Consider the following 16,956-nt stretch of genomic DNA (forward strand, 5'->3'; position numbering starts at 1 on the left):
CCGGAAGTGTACTGGCTTGCGCATGGCCAGAAGGTAGTTCCGGGGTTGGGATATTCGTTCCCAGTGTTCAGTTGTCATGGTTGGTGGGCAGTAAATCAAGATGCTGCGGAATCTGCTGGTGAGGACCTTCTCGACTAGTAGTTGTGGTTTGGAGCGGGAGGTTTGGGAGCGCAGACTTAAGGGGCGATGGCGGAATGAAAAACCTGATCTGAGAGGGAAGGTGGAAGGAAGAAGGCAGCTTCTTAAGTCGCCTTGCTCTCCGTGTCCTTTTCTCCTGATGTCGCTTTCCCTTGCTTTCTCTTCGCCCCAGGCTTTGCTTGGTAGATGTAGGGAGTGGAGAGGCTGGGAAGGTGAGCAGAGGACTGTTGGTTAGACAAGCCTTGGTTTTTTTAATTGCCACCCCTAACTCTGAGGATCCATTAATGAGTTCATTAACTCTGATGTGAGTTAAAAAGCAAGGTCCAGGTGGGAAGTTTCTGATACCTGGTAGCATCAGGCAGAAAGATACTCCTCTGATACTGAAAGGGTTTAACTTTCAGTGGTTCTGAGCTTTGTGAGTATCAGAAAGGCAGTTTTTAAAAAGGCGTTTAATTTTGGATGGGACTTTACGAGCAGTCATGGCGGAAGTGAAGTGTTGCTTCCTTCGGCGGTTCTGCAGTGTCCTTCACCACACCACGGACATTGAGCATGTGAAATATTTCCCCAAAATGTCGAAAAGAGAAGGAAAATGTAACAGTGATCATTTTCATTTGCAATTATTCAATAAGGTTTTACCTAGTTTCTCACTATAGCATTTATATTTTAGATAGTGGAGCGCATATTTGTTTCATTACCTAATTCCATTGGATATATAATCCAAGTCTCTTCTTAAAAAGATTTATACCCTAGTAAATATTTTTTAAGGAAAAATGTAATGAAGGAAGCATTTAATTAAGTAGGAACCATGACAGTTTATTTTGATATCAAGTAATAGATTTTTAATAATATGGTAGAGTGTTCAACGAAAACATTTGAGCTTAGTGTTTTTTGGTAACCATTTTTTATTTTCATAATATCTATATATCAGTATAGTTTCCTCAAGGATTACATAATGATATTGGTTCAATTCAGGTAAAGATCTTTTTTTCCCCCCTCAGAATCAACGTGAATTTTTCTTCAATGTAGTTCTTCAGAGATTGCAGAATGTAATATAAAGGGCAGTGAATGGACAACAAATTAGAAAACCTGGATGTTGGTTTATAACTTTGTTACTGGCATATTGAATATGTTTTTACTCTGAATTTCTCTCTCCTATAATTTTAAAGATTGAACGTGGTTGGTTTTGAAGGTTTCTTTAATCCCTAAATCTGTTTAATATGTATGGATTTTCCATGTCAGGCTCTTCGTCAGATTGCCCAGAGGACCATAAATACTGCTTCACGCAGGCAGTTTGAAAATAAAGTTCCAGAGAAACAAAAGCTATTTCAGGTACTGAAATATTTTATAAGATCGTTACTTGTAATAATATGGTTACCAAAAGGTGGAGATAGAAAGTACATCTGGAAATGTCCCATTATTAGTTATTCTGTTGTATTAAGCAAAAGAATAATTGATAGATGACTGGGCATTTGCTATATTTAGGAGACCCTTGAAGTAGAAGAAATGAGGAGGAAGGGATGTATATAGGTCCACGACACTTTCTTTGGACAAGTTACTTTGGACATACTTTTTGAGGTAGTTGCACAGGAATAGGCAAGTACACCATAGAAAGGGACCAGAAACAAAAAGAAGTTAGAGGTGTAGAAACTTAATAAATGTTACAGGTGCTGTTTTATTTAATTTATTTATTTATTAGGGGAGGCAACCCTTGGTTGACCTCACAGATAGCAAGGACGTTGCCAGTTTACAATCCCTTTTTTTAAAAAATTTTTTACACTTACAGCACCTGGTCTTCCTAGGTGGTCTCCCATCCAAGTACTAACCAGGCCCGACCCTGCTTAGCTTCCAAGATCAGAAGGGATCAGGCTTATTCAGGGTAGCATTGCTGTAGACTTAGAGGTGCTATTTTATATCACTGGAAAAAGATATAATGAATTGGCATTGGAAAAATTGGCAATTTTCAAGAAAGTAAAAGTAGAACCTTTCTATATTATATATTAAAAGATCAATTGCAGATATAAATGCTTCTCAGAAAAATTAGAAGAAAATATAGGAGATATTTCTTTACCGTCCGTTTTGTTGAAATATGATTGACAAATAAAAATTGTACATGTTTAGGTTGTACCTGATTTTTTTTTAAGGTGTACAATCCGAAGTTTAATGTATCTGTGAATTATAACCATAATCAAGTTAATTAACATCCACCACCTCACATAGTTACTTTTTTGTGTAGGTGTGTAAAAACACTTAAGGTCTACTCTCAGCAAATTTCAGGTATACAATATAGTATTATTAACTACTATAATCACCATAGGAGAATATTTCTTACAATCATAAGAGTGGAGAAGGCTTCCTAAGGAAGTCTTTACAAGCTGTAAAGAAGCTGTAAAGGAGAAAAATTGTAAGGTTTGTTGACGTAACAATTTTAAAAGTGTTTATGGTTACAGGAGACAAGTGACAAATTGAGAACAAATTTTAAAATATTAGGTTAATATATCCTTAGTATACACAGAGCTCAATAAATCAATAAGAAATGCAAATTAAAACTACAAGTTATTAATTCTTTTTCCCCCTTTTTGATTGTCAAAATTTTAGAAAGATTTAGAATAGGCAATGTTAGCCAGGTATGAGGGATAAGTACATTCATATACGATGCTTTCATACATGCTAGGTAGTAGTATAATTGGTATAAAAGTTTTAGAAGGTATTTGAAAGTATCATTAAAAACAAATCATATACTCTATTATCTAGGACTCCCATTTTTAAGTCTTTCCTACAGAAATAGTAGCGTAACTATTTAAAAATAGGAAAGAGGCTATTCATTATGGAATTTTAATATCAAAAAAATGAGTAACCTAAATACCCATTAATAGAAGACTGGCTAATTCAATTGAGATATTTTTGCACAGTGGAATGCTAGTAGCCATTAAAAGGGACAAGGTAGGTTTAAATGGACTAACAAAATGGTTTTTAAGATAGCATTGAGAAAAAAGTAGTATATGGTATACCATTATATAGCGTAATCGCATTTTTTATATTAAACATGAATGTATATGAATTAGAAGACAATATAAGCATTAAAAAAATCTTTTAAGGATATGTACATACTGTTAACAGTGATTTTCTTATGAGGAGAGACTTAGTGGGAGAGAGTAGTTTATCTTTATAAGTAATTAAGTTATCAGTAATTTTTTTTTAATTGTCATCTCTGGTTTTTTGCAGATAAAAATTTTAAGTGAAAGGAAAGTTGGATCATTTATACTATGTAGAAATAAAATAGTTATTTAATAGGTATATGAAATATCTACTCCAAGCCAGGTGCTGGAGTAGGGGCTAAGGGTATAATTTAGGGTTTTAAACCAAAACCTCCCCTTTCATTTAAAGAAAAAACAATCTTCCCTGTGACTAAATCTAAAGTATGACAATTACTGACATTTTTAATAATTAAGTTGATGAACTCAATGGATATATTTTCATAGCTTTAACTTTTATATTTTATATGTTCCTTGGGAAGAACATCTTTATTGGATTTTAAATTGACTTTAAAGGAAAAAATGTTGACTTTCGAAGTTTTTATTTTAAAGTTGTCGTAGTAGTAAAGAATCAGGAAAATTAAAGTTCTTTTTAATTTTGATATTTAAAGTATTTTAATTCCAGAGATTTAAGGAGCCACTTAATTTTATATGAATATATTAGTCCTTTGAACTGAGTTGGAAACAAATGACACGTGTTATTTATTATTATTTTTTAACCTAGGAGGATAATGGAATTCCAGTGCATCTAAAGGGTGGAGTAGCTGATGCCCTCCTGTATAGAGCTACCATGATTCTTACAGTTGGTGGTAAGACAGTTGGAATGCTTGATTTATAGAAAAGTAATAGTAAGGATAACTAACAATTTCATTGCTTTTATTATGCTAGCATTTTTTTTAATAAGTGTTTTTATTAAATTTATTGAGATGACATTTGTTTATAAAATTATATAAGTTCCAACTGTACAATTTTATAATACAGGGTTCCCTTTCCCCTAGGCCATGGACCCGTACTGGTCTGTGGCCTGCTAGGAACCGGGCCACACAGAAAATGAGCGGCAGGCAAGCGAGCGAAGCTTTACCTGTATTTGTAGCCGCTCCCCAGGGTTAGCATCATCACCTCAGCTCTACCTCAGATCATCAGGCATTAGATTCTCATAAGAGCACAGGTCCCTGGTGCCAAAAAGGTTGGGGACTGCTGCTATAATAGATCATACGTATATTGCATTGTATTATGCCAGTATTTTAACAGACACAGTCTCCAGAGTCAGAGCTCTTACTGCTTTGAGTACAAAGAGTCAAGAGGGTGATGGATACCTGTTGTGTAAGAGCATTTTGGTGTCTTTGAAAAGTATAAACCAATCAAGTTTGCTGATTGTGTTGTAATAGAGGTGGCTTTTCATTGTGCTGTTGGTGGCCCTGCAAGCCTTTGGAGGAACCAGAGACATCCATTCTACTTCATCTCCTATAACTGGGACTTTTTAACATTTTGACTCTGAGGCATAATAAAAACATTTTATATCTAAATCCTGTACACATTTATGATAGAAACAAAATCTATGCCTATCAATACTTATATGCAAAGTACTTTGACATTTTTTTTCTGTGGATTGGGCAGGTCTATTATTCAGTATTAGTGGAATATACAAATTAGTATACTAGGAGCAATGTTAGGAATTAGAATGATTGCTCTTTGAGGGAGAAAGGGAAATAATATTTGAGTGATTACTGTGTGCTTGTCCTTTTGATAGGAATGCCACATACATGGATTCTGTAACTCTTGTATTAAGACTGTAATATGTTCTCATTTTAAGATGAAAAATTATGTTAATTACTCAAGGTAATATTGCTTCTATCTGGAAAGCCGAGATTTGAACCTTAATTACAAAGTCCCCCTACTCTTGCCAAAATGCCTTCTTTGGTGTTCATTAAATACAGTAATGGGGCATTAATGGATGAAGACAACAACTAGATAGTGACACTTGGGCTTTCTTAAGATAAAGTCCTAAATTCTTTTTGGCCAGTGTGACTGTTTCTTAAATATTCTGTTAATTAGTTTTAAAAATAAATTTCTACTCATTAGCTATTCTTACATTAAATTTGATTATTTTAAAATTATATATCACTCTTCCTCGATTTTACATTGATAGTACACTCTGGGAAGGCTTGCCTATTTTGACCTCTTTATTGGCTTTTGACTCATTCTTAGCATTTTTTAGGCAATCTTAGCTTGGTATGGAAATAATCTATTATCTTAATCTTATTTAAAAATTACATGTTGTCATTAAGTTGACAAATGCATTATTGTGCTGCATCTAACACTTTCTATAGAAGTTAATATTGAAGCTACATTCACTATATGTATTTTAAATTTTGCCAGCACCTATCAGCAGACTTTTTTATGTTCCCATAAAAGTAATCTTATTGCTAATCTTGCTGTTATCTTTTAACTTTTAGCTGGAATATTAGTTTTAAATCTTAGAATTTCTTGTAAGTTCTTCTTCTGTTTTTTTTTTTTTTTTTTTTTAAAATTCAGGAACAGCATATGCCATATATCAACTGGCTATGGCTTCCTTTCCCAAGAAGCAAGATTGACTTCAGGTTATCTTCCCAGCAATCAGTTTGTTCAGTTTCATTCAGCTCTCTATGGACCAGTAAACTGATAAATAACTGAATTCTTGGGGGATTAATATTTATTGACTTGTACTAACTGCCACCAATAAAGCAGTCTTCACCATGCTTTGTCTTATTTTATCACTTTAGGATACATATACCAATAATTTTCAGCTTTTGGTCACTCTTGTAAATTGTAAGTAAGGAGCAAAAAATGACTCTTCGTCATTAAGGTTGTACAAAGTACCATTGTGATATTATTTTAGTGAAATTATATTTTTAGCAGCTCAGAATTAACATAGTGGGTGGTCTTCAGCTTTAATTGAGCTTGACATTTGAAAGTCTCGCTTCCCAATATGCTATACCCCGGGATATGCTAAACCTGAGATTAGTGGAAGCAGGTTATTTTTGGCTCTTGGGATTCAAGTTTCTTTTTTTCCCCTCTCTCTTAGCTATGTGAATGTATATTTAAATGTCGGATGCATTCCACAGTTTAGAATTAGGCTTTAGTAGAGTAACTGTAAAGTAATTCAATATTTGTTCTTTTGTATTACTTTAATCCATAACATAATTACATAAGGAAAATGTAATTTTCCTTAAATACTTAGTTTATTTTTAAAAGTAATCTTCTGGGAGAACTTAGAGAGTTAAATTTTGTCATCTCTGTAATGTGTATATTTGTAACACTATATGAAGTTTAGAGTCTAGCTGCATCACTTCTAGGCAAAATCTATGAGTAAGGGTTTTATAAATTAATTTCTGTATAAAATTAAGAAAAGTAGTATATTACAAAAATTGAGTCAAATCTGAAATAGCCAAGCTAAACCTTTTCCTTTTAGGACATTGAGGCTTAGGATTCAAATCGATCTCAAAAGGTACCTAATAAAAGGTTTTTCAGCCTTGAATCTTGAAGGAGGGAAAGGGTCTTTTATAGCCATACTGTAAAACCTGTCACTAAATGCATGAATGTGCCAAACCGCTGACAAAATCATTACTAACATCAGCAGAGAATACTGCTTTTGAAGGGAGTTGAATAAATATCATTAGACATTCCTGAATACTGAGAAAGTTCAGGTGGTCTGGAATCTGGTTCAGTTCAGTAATTCAGAGCAAAAAAGCAACCAATGATAATATTTTGGAACACCATGTTTAACAGCATTTTCTAAAGAATTTCATAAACATGAAATGCTTTTATGACATGATGTGAGAGATAAAAAAAAGCTTGATACCTCTACAACCTTCATGTCTTGCTAATATGAAAGGTGCTTTACTATTTCTGGTATAACCTAGTGAGGCAATTTATAAAACATTTTTCACACCCAAATGTTTGTTGTGGGCTATGTTAATATGGTGAGCTTTGATAAAGTAAAAGTGGATTAAGTGCCTAAGGTACTAAAAATTTTTTTGCTAAGATTAAATATTTGCTCTTCATCCTAAAATTCTGCTTTGAGCAGGGGTGGAGATGGGGAAGCAGGCAAGGGTCAAGATTACAGGAGAGGGGTTGCTGAATAGATTCCTGTGAAAATGTCTGCTACTCTTAGTATTTAGTAAGAGATATTACTATTCTTGATAGATTCCAAAGACTAACCAGAAGTCTATAGGGCAGAATCCATAAGAAATAACTGTGTTGAAAATGTAGCCTTCAGGAAACAAGACAATCGTCATTCCAATTTCCTTTTTATCTTTACTATAGGAGATATATTTAAGTAAAATTTTCTTACAATTAGTACTATGCACAAAATTAACATCTGTATTCTGTAGCTTCTAGATGAAGTTAAATCATATTTATAGATGAAAAAACTAAAGCTTGGAGAGGGCATGCAGTTTATCCAAAGCTACAAAAAAATGGCAGCACAAGATTTTAAATCCAGTTTTATCTGATTCTTAAAGTTCATGGTTTTTCTAGTACATTTCATCTTATCAGATATTTAATTAAATATCGATTGGCATAGCTTCAGTATACTGTTTAATAGCAATGTATGCAAAACTGAATACCCTACAGACTTCTATCCTCTGTATAGTTAAGCTTAAAATAGTAATCAGTACAGTCTTCAGTTTCACATTGACGTCTATATGTAATTTGTAATCTGCCTACCTACTTAACATGTCTCTTTCACTTTCGTTTGAGGTCCAAACTTAGTGCTCTCATTACTGTGTAGCTCTGCTGCTGCTTGGTGCATGCATACTCATTCTTGACATCCTGGGACAGCTCTCCAGATTCTGCTGGAACCTTTGACATTCTCTCCTTTGTTCCCAGTGTTCCCTGTACTCCTCTTCATCAGGAGTTTCATCCCTTTGAATTTGAATTCAAATTTGAATTATAATTGTCGATAAGATTGGGAATCAGTATAACGTTATAGTTAATTATGGAGATGATGGAGTCAGAAGACCCAGCTTCCAGCCATGGATTTCCATGGTTAGCTAACTTTGCTAAGCCTGTATCTTCATCTATATAAATGGAATCATATCTAGAGTAGATATTCTAATGCATATTTAGCACAGAAGATGGTTTCTGACACTAAGTGTATAATAACATACTTCTGTTGTTAGTTCAGAGAAGGAACTATATCTTTTCAACTCATATTCCTATGAACTTGGCACAGAGCAGGGACTATGAGCTGCTGGTCATGGCTGGTAGGGCAAGTTCACAATTTCATCCATGTCCTATGTGACTTCTGTCTTTTGGCTCTGCTATCCTTGGTGTAGAGCTTTCATTCTCCTTGTGAAATGGCTGCTGCAGCTTCAGCTGTTTTGTTTTCCTGCAGAAAGAGGGATTGATGCAAGAGCACATGCTAAATAAGTGAGCTCTCTTTAAAGAGCTTCGGAAGCCCCACACAAAGACTTCAGCTTATATCTCTTTGGGCAGACCTTTGTCACATGATCATGCCCAGTTTCAGAAAGGCCAAGAAATGTCTTAGCTGGATATATGGCCAAACAAAATTGGAGTTCTATTTAATAAGAAGAGAAGACTGGGTATTGAGTTGGCAACTAAAAGTCTTTCCCCCAGCTAGTTTATTTTTTAAAAGAATGAAGTCAGCACTGGAGGAGAGAGGACCTAGAATTTTGGTTCCTAGCTCTAGTTGTTTTGATGCCCACATCCATGCCTGTTCTTAGACTTGGTTGCATTCCATTGGGCAATAATTTTCTCTTTTTGCTTAAGTCAGTTCAGGTAGATTTCTCAGCCAAGAACCAACCAATGCAGGATTTCCTGAGTTCCCCATCTACTATACCATCTAATAAAACAACTCTACCATTTACCCTAAATGATAGATCCATCCATCCGTCCATCCATCCATCCATTTATTACACATCCATCTAAATGATAGATGTGTAATAAATGGTATTCATTACTGGTTTCTCATAGAAATGTTTCAAAAAGATTTACTTGGGAAACAAAAATGCAAATAAAGAATAGAAGAATGATGAAAACAAAGATTATGGTGCTGCTCTAGCCAGTTCTGCGTCAGTGTTTGCTGAACCCTTCCTGCTATTCGATCTAGCTTGGGACTCCCTCTTCCTGGGTCCTGGCATGCATCAGTGTGGAAAGCAACATTTCGTGAACCACTACCTAAGATTTTCATATATTCATCAAGATTACTAATTCAAGTTAATAGGTGTTGAGTGCCTGCTATGTGTCAGACACTACTGTAGGTGCCTAGGAATCACTGTTGAACAAAATATACCTTCAGAGTTTACATTATAGTGAGGGGTGGCAGGGAAGACAGTTAATATGAAAATAAATTGTATAGTATGTTAGAAAGTAATAAGTTCTAGGGGGGAAAAGAACAAAGGGTAGAACTGGCAAGGGGGTGGGATGATTGGAAGAGACCAAAGGAGAGAGCTGGCATGGAGGTGGGAGTATAGCAGCAGTAAATAAGGAGTGAGGATTGGCTTCAATGGGAAGGTCAGATTTAAATAAAGACTGTAGGTGAAGGAGCTAGTCAATCAGCTACATGAGGAAAAGACAGGAAAGGAGTACAGCTTAGGGCAAATGCCCTAAGGTGCCCAGCATGTTCAAGGAACAGGAAAGCAGCAGTTACTGCTTACTGAGGGAAATGTCAGGTACGGAGGGACCACACCAAGCAAGGCCTTCTAGGCTATTTATAAGGACTTTGGCTTTTACTCTTGAAGATATAGGGATCCATTGCGGGATTTCTCAGAGAAGAGAGACTTACGTGTTTTAAAGAGGATTAGCTTTGTAGTCATGTTGAAATATATCTTAGAAGACCCAGGATAGAAGCAGGCAGACTCACTAAGAAACCTGCTAAAGCAATCCAGGTGAGAAATGATGGAGGCTAAGAACAGGAATTAGTTATGGAGGCAATCAAATGTCAGGCTGTGAACAGAGGAGGATCTTTATCAACAACCTAGACCTTGCCTTTCTCAACCAACCAACCATCCATCCATCCATCCATCCATCCATTCATCCGTTACTTACCGAAAGCCTACTTTGTGTAAGGCAGTGTTCTGGGCTGTAAAAATACAACTGTGAACTGGACTAGCAAGCTCTTTCATGGATCTTACATTCTAGTCAGTAGAGATAGACAAGTAAATAAATTCAAAAGCATGATAATGGTCAACAGTGGGAACTGCTATAAAGGAATCAACAATGTAAATGAGATCTCAGGAAAAATGGTGGAGTGGAAGCTGGAAAAGGCCTCAGAGGAAGTGACATTTGAACTGAGACCAGATGTGAAGAAGGAGCCAGTTGTGCTAAAAGTCAAGAGAAAAGCATTCCAGGGAAAGGGAAATTGCTTTGTATGGTTGAAGTACAGTAAGACCAGTGTTGTTGGAACATAAGGAGGTGGAGAAAGCAGCAATTGTTAACTCTTCCCCAGAGACTAGCACAACAAATGACCATGTCCCTACACAGATTGGTCTTTTCTGGTTTCATAATATGCATCACAATCTGATAACCACAGTATTGATTTAACAAGAAGTTTAAACAAACTAATATGTGGACATTCTATCCTAGTTTGTCGTTAATTGTTATTAGCAAGACCTAGAAGCTGAGGAAATATAGGTAGCAAGAAATCAAACAGCAATTATTTTGAACTAGATTTCAAATTGAGATCTGTCTTATTCGGAAACTCACTGTTTAATTACTGTGTACCATGTTACTTTCTAGATGAAGAAAGAAGAAAACTACTTAGGACAACTTTTACTGGTTGATTTCTCCCCACAGACTTTATTCTGTTTGAGTACTGTTGTATCACCGGTTATGTTTGATAAATTTTTTGTTTTTGTTTTTGTTATATTAGGCGAGGCAAGCCTTGGTTGACCTCATAGATTGCAAGGACCTTGTCAGTCTACAATCCCTTATTTTTTTTTATTTTTTACATCTGCAGCACCTGGTCTTCCTAGGTGGTCTCCCATCCAAGTACTAACCAGGCCTGACCCTGCTTAGCTTCCAAGATCAGACAGGACTGGGCTTGTTCAAGGTGACCTGGCTGTAGACTTTTTGGTAAATCTTCATCTTAATGACTGGCGGTTTTTAATTCTCTCTCTCTTCTCTCTGATTCCCATGAAGCTGGCCATGTATCTGTTCTGATTGCTGATTTCTATTACAGTTTTACAGCTGCTACTTATTTTTTTTTTTTAATATACGACTTCTTCAAGTCAAGGATATATTTTGAAGGACTCATCTCTTTAATGTGGAAAACCAATCAAAAGTCAAGACATGTTCTAAAGTTTTATCTGCGTATAATATGCCAGAGATAGGAAAATGATTAAGTAAGTATTCACAATTAGAGTCCTTGGAAACTACAGAACTGTCTATTGAAACAGTGATTTCAAAGCATATGTAAAGTATGCTAGAGGAAGAGGGACTCAGATTTTGCAGCCTTAGTGCTAGAATATTGTGTGCGTGTGCATGTGTGTGTGTGCGTGTGCTATTTCCTTGAATTCTGAGGGTATATGACTTTATTGACCTCTAGTAGGAGGCTGTCATCTCCCCTCTGAGGAGTTGCTAAAAAAATACTCTTTTGGTATCATTCTTAAGATTAAAGGCTGATGTCCTTGTTTGGCTTTATTATCTCTAGGCCATTTAACCTCAATGCACTTAGCTAAAACATTTATGGCCATTAAAATTGGATGCTCTCTACCCATAGTGCTTTTTCCTAAAACAGTATCTGCTTTGGGAAATCAGTATGTAATTACCATTTTGACTGTTTCTGTCACAAAAACACATCTTTACATTTTGGTCATTTTCCCACCTTGATTCTATCCTAATGATTATCATAATGATTTTTTTTAAAGGTTTCTTTCTTCTTTAGTTGGAACATAGTAAGAAGAAATAGACCAGAAATCTGTCATGAATGAAGAGCTAGGAGTCTCTTTGTTTACCTTTACCTTTGTCCATATTTATCAATAAAAGTCTAGACAAAGAGCAACTAACAGAATCCCTTTACAGGACTGAAAGATAGAAAAGCAAACAAAATAAAAAGATATATTTTTCAAGAAGCAGTTTTGAATATTTTGAGTATTTTTCATGTCTTGAAAAATAAACTTTCAAGTCTTGCTCGTTTTTCAGAGGCAGCAGCCTAGCTTAAATAATAAATTGTGATAATTATTTTCCAAATCAAACTTTTTTAACTGGTAGAAATGGATTTTTATTATAGATGATTATTAAGCATGCTGAGAAAGAAAAAATGAACATGTATAGCATGCTTACAATGCATATACTTTATTACTACAGAACCATTAGTGTAATTCATGTAATATTCTAATCTTTGTTCTGTGTATAAGTAGCTGGAGTACTGGAGTGCTTTTAGGACTCTCCTCCTCAGCTCATTCTTTTAGAATCTTTTTTTCAGCATGGCAGAAAATGTGTCCTCTGGTAACCCATATTTCCCAGATCACCATCTGTATTAGCTAAGCCACCATAACAAAATACCACAGACTGGGTAGCTTAAACAATAGAAATTTATTTCCTCACAGTTCTTGAGGCTAGGAGTCCCAGATCGAGGTGCCTGCCAATTCAGTTCCTGGTGAGAGCCCTCCTCCTGGCTTGCAGATTTTCACCTCTTGCTGGATCTTCAAAAGGCCTTTACTTTGTGGCATGGAGAGAGATCTCTGGTGTCTCATCTTATAAGGACATTGATCCATTGGATTAAAGCCCAACTCTAATGGCCTTACTTAACCTTAGTTACCTCCATTAAGACCCTTATCCCCAAATACAGTCACATTGAGGGTTACAGCTTGAGCCTATGAATTTTGAGGGGACACATCTGAAAGAAAATGAAAGTTATTTTTGGTCCTGTGTTCAAAATTTTCAAGAGAAGAGTTTGATTGTCCCAGGATCTATCAACTGAAAGATACCGTCATGGGCCCAATTTGTTTCAGGCTTACTCCTTTCCAGTATATGGCTTCTTCTAGTTAAGGAGCTAATGGCTCTGAAGAGATTCTCACAGATTAAACATATAATACTGTATGCATTTGGTGTGTTCAGTCAGGAGCGAGTAGGTGTTAAAGTTTACATAAAAAATATGGGTTTTTTTTTGAGAGTAACAGAAAATGGAAAATATCTTGGTAAATGAGAAGTTAATTCTAGAAATGCAGAATAGTCTCAAGGTTTTAGTGGCAGGAGAATAGAAATTTTGAAATGTAAAGGATCTGAAATTTATGATATTTTGGCATCTGAAGATCCATTGCAGCACTTCTTGATTTTTTTTGATGGGACACTACTGAGAACAGCAGGAGATGTGATTAGAGAAATTCAGAAGATTTAGGTACTTTCATTTAAGATGGACCAGAGTGGACCTAAAATGGCTAATAAGGATATTATAATAGACTATGCAAGATTTTAAAATATTGAAGGGAGTAAATTGTCCATTTAGGACCAGATGGACCTAAAATGGCTAATAAGGATATTATAATAGACTATGCAAGATTTTAAAATATTGAAGGGAGTAAATTGTCCTCTTGAATGAGACTAAGGGTTGCAGGAGGTGATAATAAGGACATTTTAACAATAACCTAATGTCTTATAAGTTGTGTGTGTTTCGTGTGAGCAAAATAACTGCCACAAACAGCAGAATTAAGAATGAGTAAATTTGTGAACAGGATCAGCTGCATTTTTCTTAGATTTCTACTTTCAGTAACTAGAGGAAAAAGAAAAATTGACTGCGGAGATGATCTAGGACTAGAAGTTATAATTTACAGTTATAGCATTTTTCTTCAAGAAGTAGATACAACCTCCAAGGCACTCACATTTAAGAATATGAGAATAGTAGAACAGAGAAGAGCTGCTTAAGCGACATGGGGCAGTTAATGCTGTGTTTTGCTAGTTATGCTGAAGGTCACACCAACTTGGGAGCCAGTCAAGGTCACATTTACATTAGTTTTCAAATAACCATGATTCTGAACCTCCACCTGTCCACACAAAAACACCGCCATCCTTTCATTTTTGTGAGTCATTGACACATCACATATGCCCAGCAACATAATTTTTCTTATTCCTCCTTTCTTCCCTTCTTTTCAAACTGCTTCACCAACACCAAGAGAAATCAACTCAGCCAGGCTCTGCCCTACCCAAGATTCTGTCTTTGAATTCTCCTAAACCTACCTTTCCCTGTGTCCCAAGGGAGAACTAATTTGTATGGGGAAATGGGGAGGACTTTTCTTTCATGTATTCATTCAACAAACCTTGAAATGCCTACTATGAACCTGGCACGATTCTAGCTCTAACGATAGTGTATTTATATTCATAAACAAGACAGACAAAATCCCTGCTCTCATTGAATTATATGCTGAGCCATGCTTCCTCAGCAAGGCCTTGAGACAGCAATTCTGGAGGCCAGAGTCTTGCTAGATTCCTGGTGAAGATGGCTGTTTCAGCTTTGGGCTCCTGTTAGAACCTCTCCAATAAGGCCACCATGTGCCACAAAAAGAAACAACCATTTTTAGGCACACAATGCCCCAACCCACACTTAGAAAACAATCAACATTTTAATTTTGTTGATGGAACAAAAAGTATTCAAAACTAACTCTGCCTGCTGCATTGACAACCTTCCACGTGATTCTAGAGCCTCAAGTTTGTCCTTGAAGAATCACTTGGCCTACCGTGGAGATCTTCCCAGAATGAAGTAAGAGCCTCCCCACAAAGGATACCTAAGTCGTCACCTCTTGAAAAACAAGATAGTTCCACTTTTGACATGACAAAGATTTTTGGCAAGGTTTCAGCTTTGGGGACCATGTTTTAATCAGATTTGAATTAAGGGAATTGTGAGCTTCCTTTTCCTTTTGTGTCTCTACCAGGAAGCTGCTCTCAGCAGCCTGGGAACAGGAGCTGGCCTTCCATGAAACCAGTGGAAGGTCTGCTTTTCCTTTTTACATCATTTTTTTCAGAAGTCATTACCTTTTTGTAGTGCACCCTGTGATAAATGGCTAAGACCCATAGGATATGATGGTTTTATAGTAGGACATAGTTTTCATGGAAGGGAAGAACAAGAGAAATAGACTTCCTTTAAAATGGCTCAACTTGAATGTTCACAAATCAAGTTGGATTTGTTAGCAATTCGATGGTGTTTCCATTTCCCTTTCTGTACCTCTTGTAGTTGAGAGGCACTGCTGAGTGGCCATGGCACCACGAGGGGGCAGTCTTTGATAAGAAGAAAAAGGAAAACTTCACATTCATCCCATTTCCATAAAATTAACGAGCACTTAACAAAAGTAGGGACTATTTTGTTGTTATTTCCCTATCAAGACACTGACCCTGCTTTAGCAAGTAGAAGTAATTAGTGAATAGATTTGTTTTTGTTCCTTCTGTTTCTGCAAATTTCCTTGTATAGAAAATGATTTGGAATCTAAAAATGAAGTATGAAATGCCACGTCAGGATACTTACTTTTAGGATTTGGTAATCAGAAGCTGTCAGGGGTTGAAATAAACTCCTTTCCTGTTTGATTTTAACATTCTAGGATGGCCTGCAGTTATGAATTGACTTGCATCTCCTCCAAATTCATATGTTGAAACCCTAACTCCCAGTACCTCAGAATGTGACTGAAGTTTGAACATAGGGCCTTAAAGAGGTAATTAAGTTAAAGCGGGTCATGCCAGTGGGCCCTAATCTGATATGCTTGGTGTCCTTAGAAGAAGAGATTAGGATATTGAGATTAGAGATAGAAGAGATTGGAGACACTACACATGTGCATGCATAAATGACCATGTGAACACACAGAGGATACCTACCTACAAGCCAAAGGGAGAGGTCTCAGGAAATCAAATACTTTGATCTTGGGCTTCTAGCCTCTAGAACTGAGAAAAATCAATTTCTATTATGTAGTATTTTTTCATGGAAGCCCTAGCAAACTAATACAACAGATATATAACATTTAACTTCCTGTGATGTAGGTTAGTTTTTGAATCCCTTCATTTCTTTACTCATAAATGAAGGGATGAAAAATTGCAACAAGAGAGACATTTCCAAATAAGTTAAAATGCAATGTTATATCCAGTGCCATTTCTTTTGAAGGACAAATTTTTATTAATAGGTAATCAGCTTCATCCCACCTGCACTGTGTGTTGAAAAGACATTTATAGATTATGGTTTGAAGGTGGCATTAAATTATTAGGCTGCCAGTATGCCCACAGGTCTCAGTCTAACCTCGGAAAGAATAAGGGATTTGGAAAGTCAGAGAATGTGGTGAGAGGAAGATTTTTTGTGGAAGGAGATCATTGCAGCCACTTTTTGTAATGAGGTCTTTGTGAAGGAAAAGAGATGGAATAAAATTTGTCATTGATTTTATTTATTTATTATTTATTTTATTTAGTTTCAAGTATATAGTACATTGGTTAGACATCTATATAGTTCATAAAACGATCCCCCCAATTGCACCTTCCTTCCCTTGACCTTCCATCTAGCCAGCGTATTAATGCTAACTGCATTCCCTATGCCTTGCTCCCCATCCCCATGACCATCCATCAGCTACTAATTTGTACTTTTTTAGCCCTTCACCTGATTCTCCCAGCCCCCCAAACTCCCCTCCCCTCTGTCTGACACCAAATTGTCCACTATACGTGAGTCTGTTTTTGATTGGTTTGTTCTTTTTATTCCTTAGATTCCAGTGAAATATAAGTAAAGCATATAAATGAAATTATATATTGCTTATCTTTCTCTGACTTAAATACCTTCTAGGTTCATCAAAGCAATATCTTTTCCCATCCCCTTACTTTC

The 16,956-nt window shown here is 36.0% G+C and overlaps 1 protein-coding gene and 2 pseudogenes across 1 annotated transcript; 1 reads left to right on the top strand and 2 right to left on the bottom strand.

Moving 5' to 3' along the window:
• On the top strand, nt 1-5,908 carry LOC102881000 (cytochrome c oxidase subunit 7A2, mitochondrial). The gene is made up of 4 exons (XM_006926376.3): nt 1-118; nt 1,378-1,467; nt 3,895-3,979; nt 5,706-5,908. The coding sequence occupies exons 1-4, from the start codon at nt 101-103 to the stop codon at nt 5,762-5,764; spliced, it is 252 nt and encodes an 83-aa protein (XP_006926438.1). The 5' UTR covers nt 1-100; the 3' UTR covers nt 5,765-5,908.
• On the bottom strand, nt 1,913-2,031 carry LOC112474758 (annotated as a pseudogene).
• Nucleotides 5,909-11,121: 5,213 nt separating the features above from the next.
• On the bottom strand, nt 11,122-11,240 carry LOC112474936 (annotated as a pseudogene).
• Nucleotides 11,241-16,956: the final 5,716 nt, after the last annotated feature.

This window comes from Pteropus alecto, unplaced genomic scaffold, assembly GCF_000325575.1.
Source record: "Pteropus alecto unplaced genomic scaffold, ASM32557v1 scaffold7, whole genome shotgun sequence".
NCBI classification, from domain to species: domain Eukaryota; kingdom Metazoa; phylum Chordata; class Mammalia; order Chiroptera; family Pteropodidae; genus Pteropus; species Pteropus alecto.

Bases quoted from the DNA above. Each gene is read 5' to 3' on its own strand.
- LOC102881000 (XM_006926376.3), top strand. The intron at 1,468-3,894 runs GTACTGAAATAT...TTTTTAACCTAG, and splicing joins AGAAACAAAAGCTATTTCAG to GAGGATAATGGAATTCCAGT. The intron at 3,980-5,705 runs GTAAGACAGTTG...TTTAAAATTCAG, and splicing joins CATGATTCTTACAGTTGGTG to GAACAGCATATGCCATATAT.